Genomic DNA, 20,008 nt, shown 5'->3' with positions numbered 1-20,008 from the left:
AAGGGTGAGTGTGAGGTTTGTTTAGACAGATGTCCTTCAAATGCTAATCAAGGTCATTTGTATGAAGTGGGTGTTTTCAATATCCTTTTTAAAAAATAGCTGAACCTGGGAGGTTGGACTAATTCTTATCAGGATTGTTAGGCTCTGTTCCTAAGGGACAGAACACCAGGTCGGACTTTGTTCTGCGGTTGGGCCATCCTGGGCGTGAAACAGATTCTTCATGAAGGCGCTTCAGTCAGATTTGCTTTTCAGGGGTCCAGCCAGCCCAGCGTGGTGCCAGGGAGAGGGTCTAGGCTGGATTCTTCTCTGAGCTGGGCCACCAGATGCTGGGCAAGTCACTTCCTGTCTGAGACAGTTTTTGCATCATCTCTTGCCTGCCGAGGTTGCCATGAGGACTAAATGGCGGACGTCAGGTGATCCTCGCTGGCCAGAAGAGGCTTCTCTCACTCGCTGGGCGGTCCCACAGTGCTGTTCCTCATGGGGGTGTCGCTACTGGACGATCCTTGTTCAAGGGGAGACTCGGGAGTCTGGACCCCTTCCCTCTTGTGGCTCCGTTTTCCGCTCCATCCTCTGCGTGGCTTCCGTGCCGTGGCCACCAGGCCTGGAGGACTGCGCTGGCCGGGCCTGGAAGTGGCCTGCCTTGCACTCTTGCACTCGGCCACATGCTATTGGCCTGGCCGCCTTGGAGGCTGGGAAATGTAGTTTGGCCGAGTGCTCGAGGAGAAGAGGAAGCAGGATTTGGGGAGCACGTGACGTAAGAATGCGCTGCCTGATTCCCTGGTTGTGTGGACCCCATGGAGACATCTCCCCCCACGAAGGAACACCATACAAGGAAGTTGTGATTGGTTTTACACAGAAAAGGGGTCTGGCTTCGAATGACAAGTTAAACCAAAGTCTTTCCTGCAGGACTTCTCAGAGCCTTTAATATAGTGGTCATAAATATCCATGACAGGGAAAACATGCAGGATTTCCCAGACACAGCGGGCTTCTCTTCTGAGAGGCTTTTTGGAACCAGCGCTCTGCAGAATGGGGTTTGAAAAGCCCTGCTTATATTCAGAAACCAGAATACTTTCAAGAAGACTCTGATATTAAAAAAAAAAAAAAAAAAAAATCACCCACACTTGTGGTCCCCAACAGAAAGTTCAACTCCCCCAAGGACTGCGGTGTCAGGGGTGCGTGAGGGGAGACACCCTGGTCTGTGAAGAGAGTATTTTCCCATCTCTCTCCCTCCTTCCCCCCTCTCTCTATCCTCCTTTCTGGAACTGGCGAAGGAAGCCCATGAGGACAGGGTCCACATCTTATTATCTGTGGCGAGTATCCTCGCTGTCTGGGCGCGGGTGTGCATGATCGTCCAACAACCCTTAAGTCCCTGTCTCGAGTTTCAGCGTCACGTCGGGCCCGTCTGCCTGGATGGCTCATGTCGCTGTGGTCTGCCCATCTGGGTGGATGGTAAAACCCCTTTTCCTAAGGTTGGGGTTTATGGCTGGCTGGCGTCATCCGCCATAAATCAAGGTGGGCTGAGGTTTAGCACTGAGGTTAGAATCACTCAGAGAAAAAAAAAACTAGAGCAGGGTTAGTTTTTATTTTAGTTACAGGCACCAGCCTTATATATATATATAGCTTAAAACTTAATTTGGTGTGTAATTGGGACTAGCCCTTCGGAGCCCTGGGGTATGTGTTTTGGAGCAGCCAGGAAGCAGGGGCAGAGTGGCGCAGAACCTGGTATGTTAATTGGTGGCCTCTGGGACCCGTGAGAGAATTGGATTTAAGTCCCCAGTTAGAACGAGTTTGGCAGTTTTATTTGTCTCCGCGGGCACCGACTGGGAGATGGCCGGTTTGTGCCGACCCGAGCAGGTTGCTCCCTCTCTGCCCTGATGCCCGTGGCCCGCGCATCCCCGACCTGCATGGGGACAAGGAGGAGAAGCCTGTGGAGGGGCCGGAGGATCCTGCCAGCCCTGGCCTGCCACGCCTCTGCACACTTATTTGGAGGAGTTGCATGCCTCTCAGCTGTGGTCCCAAGGAGGGTTTTGCATTTTATTACCAAAGTCTCGATAAAAGGACTTGAGTCAGAGCGAACATTCGGGGAGGAAAAACAAAGGAAATTAAATGCAAAAATCACGGCTGGTGCAGACCACATGGAGGCCTTGGCTTTAATACCGCCAGAGCCAATGGGGGGAAGTGGTCCCCAGGAGTCGGAACCAAAAGACGTCGGCCAATATTCCTGAAGCTGGCCCCTCTCCTGTTGGAAAAGAAATTGCCGTTTAATTTGTTTCTGAGTTTTATTTCTCAAGTGAACCAGCATGGGGCCATGTAATGAGGTTGTGTTTCTGGGAGGTGTTGAAAGATGGGAAAGGAGCGAAACCTCCGGGCAGGGCCTGGCCGCCTCCTGGCGGGGTGGGCCTCTCCTTGGGGCGGCCCTGGCTCCGGGGAGTCCAGCCGTACTGAGGGCTGGAGGGACAGGCAGGGGCCGCCCGAGCGCTGGCTGCACTGGGCACCGTCCGTGGGGCCACAGGTGTCCGTGCGTGGGCTGGGGACAGTCCAGCTGGTGGCTTTTTGCCACCCACCTGCGTGTGGTGGGGTAAGGCCGGGCTGAACGCATTTGACCCTCGAAACCACTGCAGTCGGTACAATGATCCCCACTGCGCAGATGGGGGAACCGAGGCCTGGAGAGCAGAAGCTCCCTTGTTCAAGGTCACTCAGAGCTCGGCCCTCCTGTTGCTGAAACTTTCCTGGGTTCTGAGGGGGGAAGGCCGAGAGAGAAGCAACTGGGGGTGGTCACACGGGCTCCCTGGATGGATTCTCACGCCTGGCACTACTGACATTTGGGCCAGATCATTCTCTGTTTTGGGGTGTCGGGGCTGTTCTGGGCATTCATTGTAAGGTGTTGAGCAGCCTCCCTGGCCTCCACCCACTGGATGCCAGCAGACTGTCCCCTAAGTCATGACAACCCGAAATGTCTCCAGCCCCTGCCAAGGGTCCCCTGGGGGCAGGTTCACCCTGGTTGAGCACCCCTGGCTGAGAGCTAGGCCTTGAGGCTCTGACCTGTGCAGGGTGTTTCTAGTGTGGGGACACTGAGACCGGCACCTGGCAGAGGGGCAGAACCCCCAGGGGATTCATGAGAGAAGCTGACCCTGCAGACCTGTGGGAGGCCCAGCGCCACCTGGGGACCCGGGTTCAAATCCTGATCTTCCAGGGAGTGGCCAAGTCACGTCAGCCCTCTGTGCCTCAGTCTCCTCACCTGTGAAATGGGGACAGTTCTGACCGGCTTTACAGGGATGCTGGTCGGCTTACAAGAGAGACAGCAGGGTGAGTCCTCCGGTGCTTGCGCACAGGAAGTGGCGGCCTCTGCTGCCAAGCTCCCGCTGCTCCGTGGGGCGGGCTCCCCGATGCGCATCTCCCCTGAGCTCTCTGTAGCTCGCCCTGAGCCTTTGTCCTGGGGTTCGGGTCAGGGGGGCTGCCAGTGGGTCTGCCCGGCTGACCCCCTCAGCCTCCTGTCCTGTGGCCTGGAGGAACCGACACATAGTGATGGGGACACCGTTCTGCCATCTGCCTCTCCTCTCCTGCCCAGGCAGCGCCCCTGAAGCTGGAAGCAAATGCCCGCCATGGACCCAGCTGGACAAATGTCACAGGAGAAGTCTCCCATGCAAAATTCAGCCCTTCTAGGTGAATCCTGATTTCTCTCTCAGGAAAATCAGAGACACACCCCCCCCCCGAACTATATAAATTCAGTCACTATCAGGAAGAGCCCTTTGGACAAAGAAAGAAAGGCAGTGACTTCTCCCTGCCCAGTGCCAGTGAGGAACATCGCACGCAATTGTCATGAGCCTGAGAGCCATGTTCCTGCCCCTGTCCTCTGGCCTCTGGTGGAGCCGAGCGCCGTTTCTTCCGGGCCAGGTGACATGCCCATTGCATGCTCTACTCTGCCCAAGGGTGACCAAAGAATTGTGCCACTTGTCTCTCCCCAGGTAATCCCGGGGTTCTCAATGCACCACTAAGCTGGTTAAAATGCTCAGCCCCAGAGGGAGCGAGACAGTAGATCATAGATGGGGTCCAGGAATTAGTGTGTTAACTGTCACCCCAGAAGCTCTTGATGTTGGGATCCGTGGGCCCTGCTTTGAGAAACGCTGAGTCATTGACTGATCATGTTGAAAATGCATACAATAGAATCTATCTATATACATCAGCTCCGTGTGTGTGCATGTGTGTGTGTGGTTCTGGAAGGATGGCCAATAAAATGTCCATAGGGGTGACCTCTGGGTGTAATGAGATGTCAAGATATTTTAGATAAATTTCTCTATGCTTTCCTGTCTGCTGTTAATTGTTTGTAATGAATGGACCATTTTTATAAGCAGATAAAGCTGTCAGTTCTATAGCGGTAATAGGACATAGGGTGTAGATATGGGGGGCACGTGGACACCCGTGTAAACAAATCGACTTGAACTCAGGGCCGTGTCCCTCTCTCTGTGGCTCCCACCTCCCGCAGCAGACAGGAATATCATACTTCTCGTTTTCCCATTGTCTGCTTCAGGCAAAGCCGGGACCAGACTCCGGCCTCGGGGATGAGATGGTAGAGTGGAGCCTGAAGGTGGGGCCTCCTTTTCCATCTCTGTCCTGGTGGGTCCTGGGCCTGGTGAGCCCCTCCTCCACCCTGGCCGGCGCTCGGGCACCCTGGCTGGCCAGGCAGAGCCGGGACGGCGATTTTACTGCACCGTTATTACTCTGTTCTTGCCCAGTAAACCCACGCCGGGCCCCACCGACACTGTGTGAGAAGGCCAGACCCTTCCTGAGAAACCGTTTCCTACACCTTTACAACGTGATAGGTGCGGTGGAAAAAAGGGCCCGTTGGATTTATGGAAACTATATAAAGTTTATGGAGTCTTGGCGGGCCAGAAGCAGAAGAGGCCTGCAGGATGGGGGTGGGGGTGTTGAAACGGAGAAATCCATGAGAGCGCCAGACCGTTTTGTCGGACACCAGGCAAAATAGCCCAAGCCCAGGGCAGGCCGTGGAACGTGGGGGCTGGGGGAAAGTGACCTTATAGAACAGCTGTTGGGGATGCCTTTGGGGTGACCCCATTGAATCTTACAGCCTGCCTGTGAGGAAGGCACAATTACCCTTCTTCTGGAGAGGGGACACTGAGGCAAAGTATTTGAAAATGATGAACTTGCCCAAGGTCGCCCAGCTGAGGGTGTGTGGCTGTCACGTGGATATTCTGGGCCAGGCTAAATTCACGCACTCTTTCTCCTGTGTATTGAGTGATGTGTCCCAGTTTCAGGTCCAGAAAATATGGCTGCTGCCCGATTTCAGTTTGGGACTCGTCTGTTATTTATGATTAACTTTCATGGTCCTCTCATATCTTCAGTCACCACTTGCCCTCCTATGGGTCACCTTCGCTGTGGAAGCTGATCTGTGCCCAGGTTTGCCCACTGGCCATGGCTGGGATGGAAGGGAAGCCTCCCAGAGGTTGGCTCTGGATCAGGGCAGACTAGAAACATTGTCCTTGCTTTCAGGAGCCCCACCGTATCCCACTTCTACTGTGACATCCTCTTAGAGTTTATGGAGGAGTTCCCCATGGGGTCTAAAGTCACCTCCTCCCATCCCTTCAGTCTGGGAAATTTCTGATTCATGTCTCCTGACATGTGTGCTTTGTGGCATCCATGTTTTCTCTCCCACTTGGCTGTGATTTTTCGGAGTGCCAATTCTGCGAATGTTTAATTCCTTATCTTGGATTTTTCCTGCAGGGTCTGGCATAGGTTCTGATGTGTAATAATCACTGAATGAATATCCGATGGGTGGACGGATGGACACATGGTTGGATGGATGGATGGGTGCATGGATGAATGGAGGAGGCATATGAACACTCACGGACACCCACCCCCTCATTTACACTTTTCTGCCCAGTTAAACCAGCAGGCTGACCCGGGTTCTCTCAGGCTTTCCCTGAATGCACTTCTTTCTCATACCCTGCTCTCCCTGAAGCCATTTGGAAAAACAAGCCTGAGTGTTTGAATGTGTGTGTAAATACTTTACAATCCCCATAAACTTGTTTAAAGACAGTTGGGGGTGAACGTATAAACTGGGGCAGCCTTTTGGGAGGGCAATTTGGAAGTAGCTATTAAAACGTTAAATGTGCCCACCGCTAAGGCCCAGGAGTTCCCCTTGTAGTGCGCAGGCACGAGAAATGTCTGCGCAGGCTTGTGCACAAAGAGCCACATATCTGGGGCTTGAACATGGATGCTTGTAGCAGTGAAGATCAGGAGATAGCTAGGTGCCCATCAACAGAGGAACGGTCACTGAGCTCAGGGGACACCCATCCTGTGGGAAAGCCGCAGAGGCGGGCTTAACGGGGGGCACACCAGGGGTGCGCCCTGAGCCCCGCCTTCTCAGGGACCCTGCAAAACCCCAACTTTGCACTTTTTTCTAACGACACCAAGTTTGGTTTCATTACTACGCTGCATAAAATAGGGTTAACATGTATTTTTATTTTCCCTGTCTCTTTTTTTTAAGGGGCCCAGTATTTTCTTCTACGCCCAGGGCCTCAACTGACCTTAACCCACCTCTGGGTTTGGGGCAGGGTGTCTTGACTTCTAAAAAGCTCTGAGACTCTGTAAGCCCTGCTCTCAGCAAATGCCTCCCTCCCTACCTCGTTTCTCTCAACTTCTTTTCCTTTCTCCTTCCTCTTCCTCCCCTCGAAACAGTTTACTGGAACAAGACATTTAATCCTATGCCTACTTGCCAGTGACCTTCCATTATAGAAAAGGAGGAACATGAGAGAAAATCAGTCATATAAAGCATAATGACTGTCTGCTGGCTCTTCAATTAAAAAGACTGAAAAGCACAATATTAAAATTTGATTTATGGGCATCGCTATCTCCCCAATAATGAGGCCGAGAGGAAAAAGGAACCACAGTCGTTACAGAAAACTGTAGCCCCTTTTTCTCCCCCGGGAGATAAATTGCCTCTCATTTTCTGATTGCTAAAGAAAGGCGAAATGGTTCGACGCGTGTACGATGTGTTCTTCCAATGCGCTGAAATCCAGAACTCAGCAATTCGGGCGTCAGCTGACGTGGACACGTCAGGCTTCCCGAGAGGCGTAGCAGCGGCTGGAGCTGCAGGGTCTGCTGCCGGGTCCACCCAGCACCCAACCGTGGGACTGACACGGGCACCTATCTCGATATTCCCTTTGGGGTCCTAAGGTGCCAAGCCAGCTCAGCCCACAGAGCTGGGGAGGGAGTCGGAGGATCACAGAGTCCAGCCCCAAGTCCCCACTTTGGGGCTCATTTCGTGTTCAGCGTTTTCATTTGCCAACTAGGAGCATTAGCCTTAGCGACTGTGGGATTTAGAGCAGGTGCACAGGTTTCTGCCTCCAAGGGGCGTAGGAAGGGTTAAATCGGTGAATGCAGCTTTCGTGCCTGGGTGGGTGCCTGAGACATAGCGAGGGCGCCGTCGATATTTTTAACTCATCATTACTGTTGCCGATGGCTTTGCCATCATGGGAAGACCTGGGACTCAAACCCAGACCTCCCATTTCTGGTGCTGATTGGGGCACAGACAGACCTGGGGGGTATCGCCCAGCTCCGCCTCTCCAGCAGGTGCCCTGGGCGAGTCGTGGGACCTCTCTGAGCCCCAATTTTGTTCACCCGTGAAATAAATTTCTACTCTGGGAGCCCCGTTGTGAGGTTTCAAGATGAATGGGAACAAGAGTGTCCAGGATGTAGTTAGTGCTGGATACATAGCAGTAGCCCTTGGAAAGGACACATCTTTCCTAAGAAGGCTGTTCGGGAAGTGCTGTCCCCTGGGAGGAGGGACTGGTGTCTGGTTTATGTCCTCCCAGCTCAGACTCCTGCAGAGCTCTCCCTGGAGGAGGTCAAGTGTTCCTTGGCTCTAGAAACAACAGCGACAAAAAAACATGAGCAGCTGTTGTACCCGGGCCCATGTTAGGAGGACGTGCGGGATCGCAGGCACCTCACCGCGGCCTGGAAGTGAGCAGACTAGACGTGGGGACAGGCGACTGGCCCGAGGACTCCGAGCAGAGAGACAGCAGGGCCGGGAATCCAGCCGCCGACTGTTATTCTTTTCACCACACTCCGGCACATTCCAGAGCCCGCACCCCGATTCCTAATCACTCAGTCGCCCGTCTCTCCTGGGTACCAGCGCCTCAGCCCCGTCTCTCCTCCGGGCAGGGGTGCAGCGCGGTCACCTTGCGGTTCGTTCTGAATCTTGACCACCAACACTTCCTCAGCCGGGGAGCCGGGTGCCCCAGTGCTCACCTTCAGATTGTGTAGAACATTTTGTTCTTTGTGTCTGAATTTGTGGACCTTTGATCTATTTAAGATGCTGGGGGTGGGGGGCAGGGCTGGGGAAAATGGATTCTCGGTGCCACCCAACCCCGTGCCACCCTGTCGCACTCGTACGTGAAACCTCCGGGGCTCTGTCTGCCATATGCCTCGAATCCCCCTTACAAAGAGAAGGGTGGGCTTTTGCACATATTTCTTTTTGCTCCGCTAATGGCATTTCTTTTGTTTTCAGTTGAGAGGGAAAATGTGCAGAAGAGGACCTTTACTCGATGGATAAACCTACACCTAGAGAAGGTAAGCAGGGCACTTGGGTTTGGTAACTGATGGGTGTTGGGCTGCCTTTGCTCCCAGAAACCACCCAGAGAACAGTCTAGGATGTTACGCCAGGTTTATTGAAGGAACGGAGGGTGGGGAGGGAAAAGAGTTAGAGGTAAGAGAAAAACTCCCGGACCAACTGAAGGGCCTATTGGAGAAAGGGGGAAAGGGGGGGGAGGAGAAAGGGGGGAAAGGAGTGGGAATGGGGACCCTTGGTTACCCAGAAAGGTCTGTAGGACTCGCCTGCCTTGTGTCTTCAGGCACCGTGTCCACACCTTTCTGAGAGTACATTCCCGTTAGGGTGAGTTCGCCCATCAACACATCCAGTGGGTTAGCTACATCTCCCTGCTTTTCCCCCACCAGGCCAGTCAATATGTCGTGCTAGGTCCCTCAACGTTTCTTCTGAGAATGAGCAAAGTCCATTTTTATGTCCTATGGGAGAAGCTGGGACCAGGTTAATTTGCTTACGGTTCATTTGCCTATGTCAGAAGTCCCGGCAGGCAGTCCAGCGGCTGCCATGTTCTGACAATGGGTTCATCCACAACTGAGCGTCTGGTTCAGTAGCCCAGTGAGGGGACGTGGTGTTTCTGTGTTTTCTGATGCTGTTATTATAGCTCGTTCATTTAAACATCTGTCATTCCCACTGCCTGGTACCGAGCTCCATGCCGGGAACATCGAGGCAAGGAAGGCCCAGTTCTGTCCTCCTGGGGTTGTTGGTCACATTGGAGAAGAAAAGGTCTATCTTTCTTTCTTTTTTTTTTTTTCCGTGGTAAAGATTGCTTTATTAGTGGCAGTTAGTACCAGTCAATAAGTATCGATCCCCAAAGAATGCAGTCATTTATCGGCTTCCTGGCCCATAAAGAGCTGAATGAAATGGAACCAGCTGATTGTTGGAAGGGTCAACTGAAGCCAGTCCTGCTTCTTGGGAAGGGAAGCCACAGCCAGCTGACCTACGACGTGTGCTGTTCCCCCAACTGTAAGAATCACGGAGGCTCTGTATGGAGGGCGTTAGCTACCCCACCCTTTACGTGCACTGGAATTCCATGATTCTCCTGAAATAGCTCTGGTTTTTCTGGTGCTTTTTTCCAAACTCCCTGTCTGAAGCAGTCTTTATGGTCCTCTGGGTGATCCAATGGAGGGCCAGCAGATTCTGCAGCATGGCAGCTCAGTGACGGCCCACCAGCTGGGACCCCGGGACCCCGGAACAAAGTCCACCACACCCAGAAAGGTCTCTTTCAGTAGAAACGATGAGCCAAAGTTAGAAGAGGTTCACTGTCGCACAACCCAAACCCTTCCACGGACAGGAGGCGAGAGGGCTCTTGACACCCCGATGGGGCAGGGTCTCATTAAGAGCCTTGTGTAGGAATTCAGCTGGATTTATGCAAGAACGCTTGCCAGCTTTGAACAGAGCCAGAGGCCCTTGTTAATCACATATTGTTGCCATCGATCAGTAATATTACCTACCTTTCAGAGCTTGTACCAGGAACCCTACTTAGTGCATCCTCTGTCTGTCTCTTAATCCCCAGAACAGCTCTCATTAACCTGCCCCCGCCTGCCCCCCCCCCGCCACCTCAGTTCGTCGTCGGCAGCCGTCCGTCTCGAGAGACGATGGTGTAGCTTCTTAAGAGTCTATCTGCACCGCCGAGAATGGCTGTGCAGTCCGACTCGGGAGTGACACGGTATCTGTCTCCTCCCGTGTTTAATCGACATCTTGTGATGACGCTGGAGTGTCCTCTCCAGTGAAGCTGAAGCTACAGAGCCTGGGCAGGGTGATATGGAGGGTCTGCTGTTGCCCATGCAGCAGACCCCCCCTCTCTTCGCAGCTGAAGGGTCCAAGGGAAAGACGGAGTCGATACAGCTTGGCTTCAGGTGCGCCGCAGGAGTTGCCGGTGTTGACTACAACGTCAAACCGCCTTAGGGACTCCGGCTCCGGATTTTCTGTCGGGGTTTACTCCCTTAGCCTTTCCCCTGAAGAGGTATGCCGCAAGGCAGCGGAGGTTTTTTGGAGTCAGAGTTTTCCTTCTCTGATGTGCCCTGACTGGAAGATCGAACCAGCGACACTTAGCTCGCAGGCCGACGCTCAATCCACTGAGCCAAACCTGCCCCCGCCTGCCCCCCCCCCCCCCCCCCGCCACCTCAGTTAGGAATAAGGAAACAGGCTTAAGGACTTCCTGCAGTTGCACTGCCAAGAAGGAAGCTCTTCTGTGGCTTCTGCGGGTTCAACTTCGTGCCTTTCTTGACCCTTTTCTTTCCGTCGGACAGTCTCTGGCCAGGCAGAGTTGAACTGCATTTTGTGTGCAAGTTTCTTAGGCTGCAAAACAGAACAAAAGGAAGAGCCGTGAGCAGACGAACAGCCCTCCTTACATGCTACGTGAGCCCCAGACACTGACCAGAATGTTCTGTGTGGCGGGGGGCTGGGGACAGGAGAGATCATTTTTCTCTTTCTAAGAAAGCTGGCTTGCCAGGATTCATTCCGCTCACTTCACTTCATTCTTCTGGAATTCCACTGTCAGATTCTCCAAACAGACCCAGCCAGCAGCCTCATTTCTTTTCAAACCTGGTGAAGTTCAGGCAGGTATAGCTCTTCTCTCTGCCCCTTAGAAGGTTCAAGAGGAGCTTGTGACTGTCTTCAGAGTTAACTCAAATGAAGATTCTTAGAGGAAATCATGACATGATTAGAAAGTAGAGAAAAGAAATGTGGTTTTTAGGAAGCGGAGCTCTTGACTGAAATTCTCATTCATGGAGTTGACTTTGGGGGGCCTGTGGCATTCCCGGAGCCGCCCTGGGCCACTCCCACCTCTGCTCCCCAACTGTGGGATGGAGTACAGGAGGCTCCTGAGCTCTTAAGGTGAAAGACGGCCTGTCACGCGTGAAGTGGCATAAATCACATGCCCGTTATTTTGACTGTGGGCAAGGCTCATAAATCGAAGTGTTATTTCTGGGGAAAAGGAAAACCGTTTCCCAAACCTGAGTTCTCTGAACTCCTAAATGAAAGCCTCTGGTGTGTGTCAGGGTAGCTGGGAATTCCTCCTGGTGGACGGAGTGTGGCCATGGCGTCTTTCTTTCGTTCTTTTTCTTTTTTCTTTCTTTCTTTTTTTAAATTAAAAAGTAAATACAGGGAAGTACAGAGGGCAATACAGCAAATACCCATGCACCCACTCACCACCCCAAACGGGTCTCTGTTAGCATTTACCGACCCGGGCCTTTCCCCCTCGGCCACGCTCTGGCCCCTTCCACGGGGCAGGTGGGCAGCGCGCACTCAGAAGATAAATCAGACGGCACCTGAAACTGATGCCTAATAAACAGGGCAAAATTAACAGCCACGTTTCCAACCTCGAGACTTTCAAGAACAACCTTTCATGTAAAGGAAACCCAGGAACTCCTTGGGGAATTGGGTTTAACTGCAATTTGAAGGCTGTCAGAAATATTTACGGAGTCTCTGGCTTCTGGAAAAATTCCTTAATTTACCGAAGGAGTTAGCTCATGAAGAAAGCCCTCAGGGTGCTGTTGACTCGGCCAGACTGATCTCTTGAAGCCCACAGAACAGCGTTTGGGGCCCTGGGCGTGTTTTCTCTGGAGCCGGTTCAATCTCTCCTCCCGCCGTCTCGCAGGATGGACAGCGGCCAAGGTCCTGAGCGCACGGCTGCCATCGAGGCTCCTACAGACACTGTCAATGGGAGTGATTCTCCAGGTCCACTGGAACCCAGGGCTTGGCCACAGTCGGGGCTGGGCACTGGAAATTGTGTGAGTCCATCGATCAGGGGCCGTTTTGTTCGGGTCTCGGGATCTTGGCCTCACATTAGCAGGAATAATATTTCCATAAGAGTCTCCGTAACCTGATGCCCTCGTGCTTGGCCTGGAATGTGCCCAAGGAGCTGCGGGAGTTCGCAAAAGAAAATAAAAAGAAAAGAAAAGAAAAGAGAAGAGAAGAATCTGCCTTTTGGTTCAAAGTCCCCGTTGCCCTTGAAGCCCAGTCCTTTCCTGTGCACCTGTGGGTGGGATCACCCTGTGTTTTGACTCACCAGGGGTCAGGGGCTCCTGTGAGCCTCAGGAAATGCCACCTCCCGTAATAAAAGAAGAAAACAGAAAACAAGGACCCTCCAGGGCAATGCTGGGAAGGAGGCCTTCCTGGAGGAGCGGGGAGCCTGGCCCCAGTCCATCCACCGTGCTCCCAAGGCTTGCCTTTCCCCTGGGTTTCTGGCTGCATACCACTGCCCTCACCGCCCCCCCCCCCCATTTATACTGTCTCCTCGTCTTCTCTGTGAACACCCCCTTTCACTGTACCCAGAAGCGGAGCGCACTATTCTAATGTTGCCAAAGGCCCCCTCATTGAAAGGTAAACAGACTCCATGCTGGGGTGGGGCCTTATTAAAAATGCAGGATTATGGACCTTGTTCCTGGAGATTCAGATGCAGTAGGTCTTACCCACACTGCCTTAAAGCACTTAGTCCCCAGCTTTCGTCAACAGAAATCTCCCTTCAAGCCAAGTCTTGCCTGGGACCCTGAACGAAGGCCCATAAAAGCTGAATGTCTCCAATGAAAGAGGTGCCATGGATCGGCCTCCTTCTTAATGCCCCCTGCCCCCCCCCCCCCCCCCCCCGCCAAGGCACCCTGAGGTTCTGCTGAAGCCTGCGGTTCCCAGAAGCCCAGTTTGCTGGTACCTGGGCTGGAACATCTGACCGACAAGTTCCAGCTGACCCCGTGGACTCCAGGCCTCATCGAGCCAAACTCTTAGCGGACACGGCGTGGTACTGGCTCACCCAGACAGCAGACCTCCCCGGGTTCAGGCTCAAGAAGAAACCTGGGCGGGGAGTGGGGTCGGGAGGCTTCCGGCACTTCCTGCACAAGCCCCTCCACACTGCAGATCCTGTGTGGGGAGTTGTCTTTCCCCCCCGGGGAGAGGGCAGAGTCTGGGTGAACTCGGGCTGAGGGTGCCATTTACTGACTCGGGACCAGAAAGAGAAGCAGGTGGAACACAGAGCTGAAGCTTCAAGGGTCTCTCCCTGCGGAAGGTCCCCAGCTAAGGACACCTCCCCCTCAGGACTTACAGCCATGAGGAATTCCTGGCTGAAGTGCCTCACAGACTCTGCAGGAAGCCACTTAGTAGTGAACTGGTTTGCCTGATGGTATTGCATTATTCTGGGAAAGCAGGTGCTGTGCTGAGTGCTTTACCTGCCTGATCGCATTCCATGCCAGCTCCCGTCCTCTGCAGTGGGTGCCATTCCTAAACCTGACCTTGTAGCTGGGGACCCTCAGGCCCAGGGAGGTTAAGAAAAATGTCCGAGGCCAAGTGCTGTGGACGGTAGGACCTGAATTTGAACTTGGGTGTGTCTAACCCCTTTGCTTCTTAGTGGAGCAGGTGAAAGGTGCATCTTGAGATGACAGTTGATCTCAGGAAGCCTGGATGTGCTGGAGGAAAGAGGCAGTAACATTCCATTGATTCCCTTTTTCATACAATTTTAATTAGTTTGACTTGTTATGATGAGCACGTATTACTTTGTAGCCCAAACATACAAGTATTCATCACCATACACATATAAATCAGCCTCTCAAATGCTGAGGTCCTGACAGACCTACAGACTTGGGGGTGGAAGGAAAGATTCTCTCCCTTGCCCCAACCACCCTGCATTCAGCAGGCCGGCTGGGTGTCCGTCTGGTCCTCCGCTCCCTCTCAACCAAGTTGCCCACAGCAGCCTCCTTCCTGGCTTCCTCTGCTAAGGGTGCTGCACCTGCAGACTTGGACTGAATGTTGATGGTGTGATGACAGGCCCCTCCGGGAGGCGCATGTACTTGACTGAGCAGTATTAGAGATGGGGGAGCCCTGCCACCACCTGGGTCTGGCCCAGAGGGTGACTGACCCAGGGTGTCAGTCCAGGCTGCACTGGGGTCAGCCAGTGTGCCCTGATGAGGCACAGGGCTGCCCCAAAGTGCTGACTTCTCCAAACACTGGGCATGTCTTCCAGGCTCTTGGAGCCTCAGGGTCCCCAAATCTGAGGGGAAGGGCTAGCACCAGGTAATTGGATGTGAGCCCTACTTCTAGAATTACTTCATTCGGTAGAAGTCTGTAATTAAGACATGCCCTTCCTTTCTACCCTTAAGCAGAAACGGGGATGTAATGGGATTCTAGGGTCTGACATCTCATATTAGGAGGGTCCCCAAGGGTCATGTGTTCGATGGGGCCCCTGATGCTGTCTCGTCCACAGAGCCCCAGCACACCCACTGCGCAGGCACCCCCCCGTGGGTGGGCGTCGCTGCCTGCGGACAGCTGTGGGGGCCCGGAAGTTTTCTCTTGAGTAAAACCTGCAGCTGTGAACTAGTTTTGTGGGTTATATAGGTTACTAATTGGCATCTTTCTTCCCCTCCTTCCACAGTGCAACCCCCCTCTAGAAGTTAAAGATTTATTCGTTGACATACAAGATGGCAAAATCCTCATGGCTCTGTTAGAAGTCCTGTCTGGGCAAAATCTGGTACGTATGGCACAGAGGGTCAGGAAGATGCCAAGCAAAACAGGGATGGAGTGTTCTTTTCAATGCAGTTGTGTATGCATGTACACATACCTGGCCATACGTAAATCCTGTGACGAGAAACTGTGAAGGCTAACATTCCTTCCTCAGTGACGAAGACTGATATAATCATGGGTAACTAAGTAGTATCTTTTTTTTTTAAGCAAATATACTTCAGTAAGTAAGTGAATAAATGCCCAGTGTTTTCTGGGAGTCTGTTATAGCTAAAGATTGGAACTAAAACATTGTAGTTTAACTGGCCAGCCAGTGCATTAACCAGAGTGACAGCTAAGAATCAGGAAGAAGGGGAAGGCATCTTGTAACCAAAGTCTGTCATTCATCCCAAGGCCAAAACTAGAACTGCTGGCTTCTAGAACCTTCTTGTAAGTATGACCAAAATGGAATTGACCCCGCCGATCTTGGGGTTTATTTCCCTTTGATCCAAGCCAAACCCCTTCATGTGGCGTGTCTGCTGTGCACAGACGGGTCCTGTCTCTCCCCTTCACCAAGCAGGTTTTCAGCATGAGTGCTGTTGACATTTTGGGTGTGATAGGCCCTTGTGGGGGGCCGTCCTGTGTACTGCAGGGTATTCAACAGCATCACAGATTCACAGCATCCTTGATCTCTACCACCTGGATGCCAGTATTGCCCCCAGGGTGGCAACCAAACATGTCCCTAGAACATTTGCCAGATGTCCCCAGCAGGGGGGTGCAGTGATCTGGCCAAAATGCCAGTAGTGTTCATGTTGAGAAACCCTGCTCCTGAGTCTAGAGTTTGATTTGCCCTGAGTGACTCATGGTGGCGAGCACTGAGGGGCAGCGATGACCCGTAAGCGTGGCCCGGCAGCTCGTGCCCGGTGTGACGGACACCCTCTGGTTTGCCTTGGAGTGTAAGCCACCCACCGAGGGGCATGATACGCTTCGCTCTAGGATGTTCATTCTGATGTTGCTCCCCCAGTGCGGACAAATGACATCATCGGAGTTTTAGCTTCTGCAGGCACCTCTCTCCCGCTCTCTCTCCTTCCCTCTGTCTGTCTCTCCCCCATTCTCCCTGTGTCTGTCACTCGCCTCTTTCTCCATCTGCTTTCCTCAGTCTCTGTCTCTCCTCGTCTCTGTCTGTCTGTCTGTCTGTCTGTCTCTCCCTCTGTCTCCTCCCGCCTCTCTGTCTCTCTCTGACCTGGGATAGCTGTTCACAAAGCTCTTGGCCAGGAAACAGGAACATCTGCCACCCCAGGGAGGGCCTCGCCGGATGATTTAGCAGCTGTGTGCTGATGTTCTCGGCGGAAGCTCCCGCTCTGACAGAAACCATCAGCCAGCGAGGACAGCATGTCACTGCGGGGCTCGGGGGTGGGGGTAGAGGGAGGCTATCAAAAGCCAGGAGCCGGGTCAGAGGGAAGAACCTGACAAATCTGCCCCTTGTTTCACCCCTGGGTCCCCATGCACATGCACCAGCTCGACCGAGTGAAGTCCCAGGAACCATAAATAAGGGGTGGGTTTCAGCTGTGAGCCCCGACTCTCTCTTGAGATGGATGTGAAGACAGAGAAGAAGAGAGGAACGCCCCCCGGCGGGCACCTGGGGCCTCGGGGCCCGGGCGGGTCTAACCGGCCCTGTTCTGTTCTGTGTCGCAGCTGCAAGAGTACAAATCCTCGTCCCACCGCATCTTTCAGTTGAACAACATAGCGAAAGCACTTAAGTTTTTGGAAGACAGCAATGTGAGTATGCAAAGCGCATCTGGTTAACACAGGCCTTCCCTGGACGTTTAGGGCTGGTCGCAGGAGGGGCATGTGGAGGGACCCCGCTGAAACGGGCAAATTGGACTAAGTTTAAATGGAAGGGAACTGGGCTGACCCATCCGTTGGCGATTTGGGCCCCAACTCCCCAGCCACCCTTGGTCTCCATCAGGACAAAAGCTCCCCCAGACACCAGTCCTGGGGAGGGCGGGGCAGCTGACTGGGGCTCGGCCCTTTAGGACTTAGCTGAAAAACTTTTTTCTTTTTCTTTTTCTTTTTTTTTTAATAAGAGTGCAAGTGAGCATGTCAACGTGTAAAAGTGTCTCTTAGAACTCAAAATACAGGAGAAGCACAGTGGGGGGTGGGGGGTGGGGCTAAATGAGCCAGGAAAACTTACAAAACTCTTCCCTCTTGGACAGAACTTTCTAGACTTTAATTAGCTTTTGCTGTGTTTTGAACGTCGCTTCATGTCCTTCAGATCTGGGAACCGATGGCCCCAGAGGGATGAAATTTCCAAAGCTCCCCTTTCATTCAGTGTCAGCAATTAATCTGGGTACAAACACTGCGGCTTGCCTGGCAGTGAAGCCTGGGCATGAAGCGCAGTTCACTTGGAGTTGTGGGTGGTAAGCAACAGAAGCAGAGGGTGGCTGTTGGCTGGTTTAAGCAGAAAAGTGATTTGTGGGAAGGGTGCTGAGTAGCAAAGGGAATGACTGGGGTGGAACCCAGGGTGGCCAGGCCCACCGCAAAGGCCCCCACACCCCCAATTCTAGGCCCTGTGTGGGTATGGCCACCCCGTGTTGCCCTCACTGCTGCTGAGAGAAGGACATCTCAGGCCCTGGAATGACCTTAGTGTCACACAGATGGGTCATCAAGCCTCGATCCCGGCCCAGGTCCCAGCTGCCGAGGGGCGCGGTGAGGAGAGCGCTTTTGGGTTTTGCAGAGAGAGGTGGGCTCTGTCTCCCGTGCTGTGGGGAAAGCCCTAGACTTAGGAGGGAGTTGGGATGGTGGCGGCCAGAAAGCACAGCTTGGTTCCCAGCAGCATCACCCATAAGAGCCAAAAGGTGGAAGCAAGCCACATGCCCACCGATGGAAGAATGGTTAAACAGATTGCAGTGTATCGTAACTGGAATATTGTTCAGCCATGAGAAAGAACGGCCTGCCAATACGGGCTACCCCACGGATGAACCCTGGAAACACTATAGAAATGCCAGACACAAGGACTACTCACTCTGTGACTCCATTCCTATGAAATGTCCAGGACAGGGAGATCCCTGGAGTCTGGAGATAGATTAGTGGTTCGTTAGGGTTGGGGGCGAGGGGGATTCGGGGAGAGATCGCTAACGAGGACCGGGTTTCTTTCTGCTGTGATGAAGATCTTCTAAAGTCGAGTCTGGTGAGACTGCGCATGTCTGTGAATACACTCAAGACCATCAAATCATATGCTTTGAACGGCATATAAATTCTCTCAGTAAAGCTGCTTTGTGGAAAAGCACATTCACGAAAACGCCGGTGCCCCTGCGGAGTCTGTGTCACCATCAGCCTCGGCTCTCCCGTGGCCGTTCGGGGCGCAGGTTCGGGAGCGCGGCTGCCTCGGCTTCCAGCCCTGGAAAGCGACGTGGTCTCTCCGGGCCTCAGCCTCCTGTCTGTGAAACAGAGTCGCCGAAAAGACAGCCAGCTTCTGAGAGTCGCCAAGGCCCCGAGGTGCCCGTGCAGAAGGCGTTCGGCTGAGGCTCTTCCTCCCTCCGGACCCACCCTCCAGGAGCGCCCACCTGGAGGGGTGCACCCAGCAGGGCTCTCCTGAGCAGCATCTACACCTGAGCTCCAGGGGGGTGTTGCGTTTGTGATAACGGGCCAGGGGGGGTGGCATTCCAGGAAGGGCTGGCCCATGCCCAGGTGTGGCACCAAGGCAGTGCCGCCCACAGAAGGCCTGGCTTGCTCTTATCCACCCTTAAAAGTCTGCAGTAGCTGCCTGCGGTACGACAGAACAGTAAAGTGCCCCTCTCCCTTTATTTTTTATTTAAAAATCTGGAAATAGTCCAAACGTGGGTGTGTTTCCTCAGCGTTGTGCCCCATATGACAGGCAGGTAGGACAGGTGAATGACCCTACGGAGCACAGGTGAGGGACACAGAAGGAAACGGACATTTCAGGTGCAGTCTCTGTCCCACTCTCAGAAGCCACAAACCCCTCAACTGGCCCCTTCACATCCTCGTGTCCCAGCTCAAGAGAGGACAGGCCGCAGTGGCTCTGCTAAACCAAAGAAGTGCCCAGAACTGGGTGATCGATGCCAAGCAGGTGCTGGGAGGGGCAGCAGGCAGGTCCCATTTCTCCAGGACTCAGATGCTGTGAGGTGTGGCCAGCCAATGTCCTTCCCCCTGTCCCCCACAACTACGCGTCACAGAGCATTGCCCTGAGTCCATTGTCAGAGACTGGCTGCCCTGCGGGACCCGCTCTGTAACTTCCAACCTCTGGGCCTCAGCTTCCTCATCTGCAAAATGGGATGTTAGGGGCATGAAATGAATTAGCCTGGGAAAATCACTCAGCAGGACGTTGGTTCCACCATGATGACAATTATGGTGTCTCGTGCTCCATGTGGCAGCCCGAGTGGGAGAAGAAATATTCCCATAAACCACTTGGTCCACTTGTCATCTGTGTGGCAAAAACAACCGAGTTACGGGGGTTAGGACGGGGAGGACTTTGTCCCCAAAGCTTCTGCCTGATGTGTGGCCGCTCCACGGCTCACTGCAAAGGGCCCAACAGTGGCTGGGCACCTAAGATATGTGGGAGTATTTGCTCCCCGAGGCCTTGGACTACCTGCAGTCACCGCGGCCCCTTGGCCAGGTGCTCTGTCCCTCGCCTCTGTGGGGCTGGGCACCATCCTGTTCGCGGCATCCCTACAAGGCAGCTCTGTCCTTTCCTCACTTTGGAACACGTTCCATGAGCCTCAGCTCAGAGGGCCACGCTGGGCTTCCTCTAGGCGGGACGATCAGCTTGACTCACTGCGCCGATTCTCCCTGCACTGGGACATGCACAGGGAGCCGCCATGCACACACAGGGGGCTCTCGGAGAAGAGGGTCAGGAGACCAGAAGGCCACGTACGGCAGGTGATGCATCACGTGGGATGTGTGGCCCTGACAGACGTAGTCGGAATATTGGGTCCAAACTTG

At 53.6% G+C, this 20,008-nt stretch overlaps 1 protein-coding gene and 1 pseudogene across 1 annotated transcript in view; one reads left to right on the top strand and one right to left on the bottom strand.

The window, feature by feature from the left end:
* CLMN (calmin) overlaps window positions 1-20,008 on the top strand; it is a 102,684-nt gene that overhangs the window by 60,490 nt on the left and 22,186 nt on the right. Inside the window, exons 2-4 of the mRNA XM_090272140.1 lie at window positions 8,528-8,589; window positions 14,982-15,077; window positions 16,742-16,825. Coding sequence (XP_090128266.1) covers window positions 8,528-8,589; window positions 14,982-15,077; window positions 16,742-16,825 — 242 coding nt within the window. The remainder of the gene's footprint in view (window positions 1-8,527; window positions 8,590-14,981; window positions 15,078-16,741; window positions 16,826-20,008) is intronic.
* On the bottom strand, window positions 9,445-9,769 carry LOC150017235 (cytochrome c oxidase subunit 7A2, mitochondrial pseudogene; annotated as a pseudogene).

Source organism: Furipterus horrens, unplaced genomic scaffold (assembly GCF_987537825.1).
Source record: "Furipterus horrens unplaced genomic scaffold, mFurHor1.1.pri manual_scaffold_3, whole genome shotgun sequence".
NCBI lineage: Eukaryota > Metazoa > Chordata > Mammalia > Chiroptera > Furipteridae > Furipterus > Furipterus horrens.
Note: the sequence above shows the minus strand (reverse complement) of the source record. Positions and strands in the feature narration are given on the sequence as shown.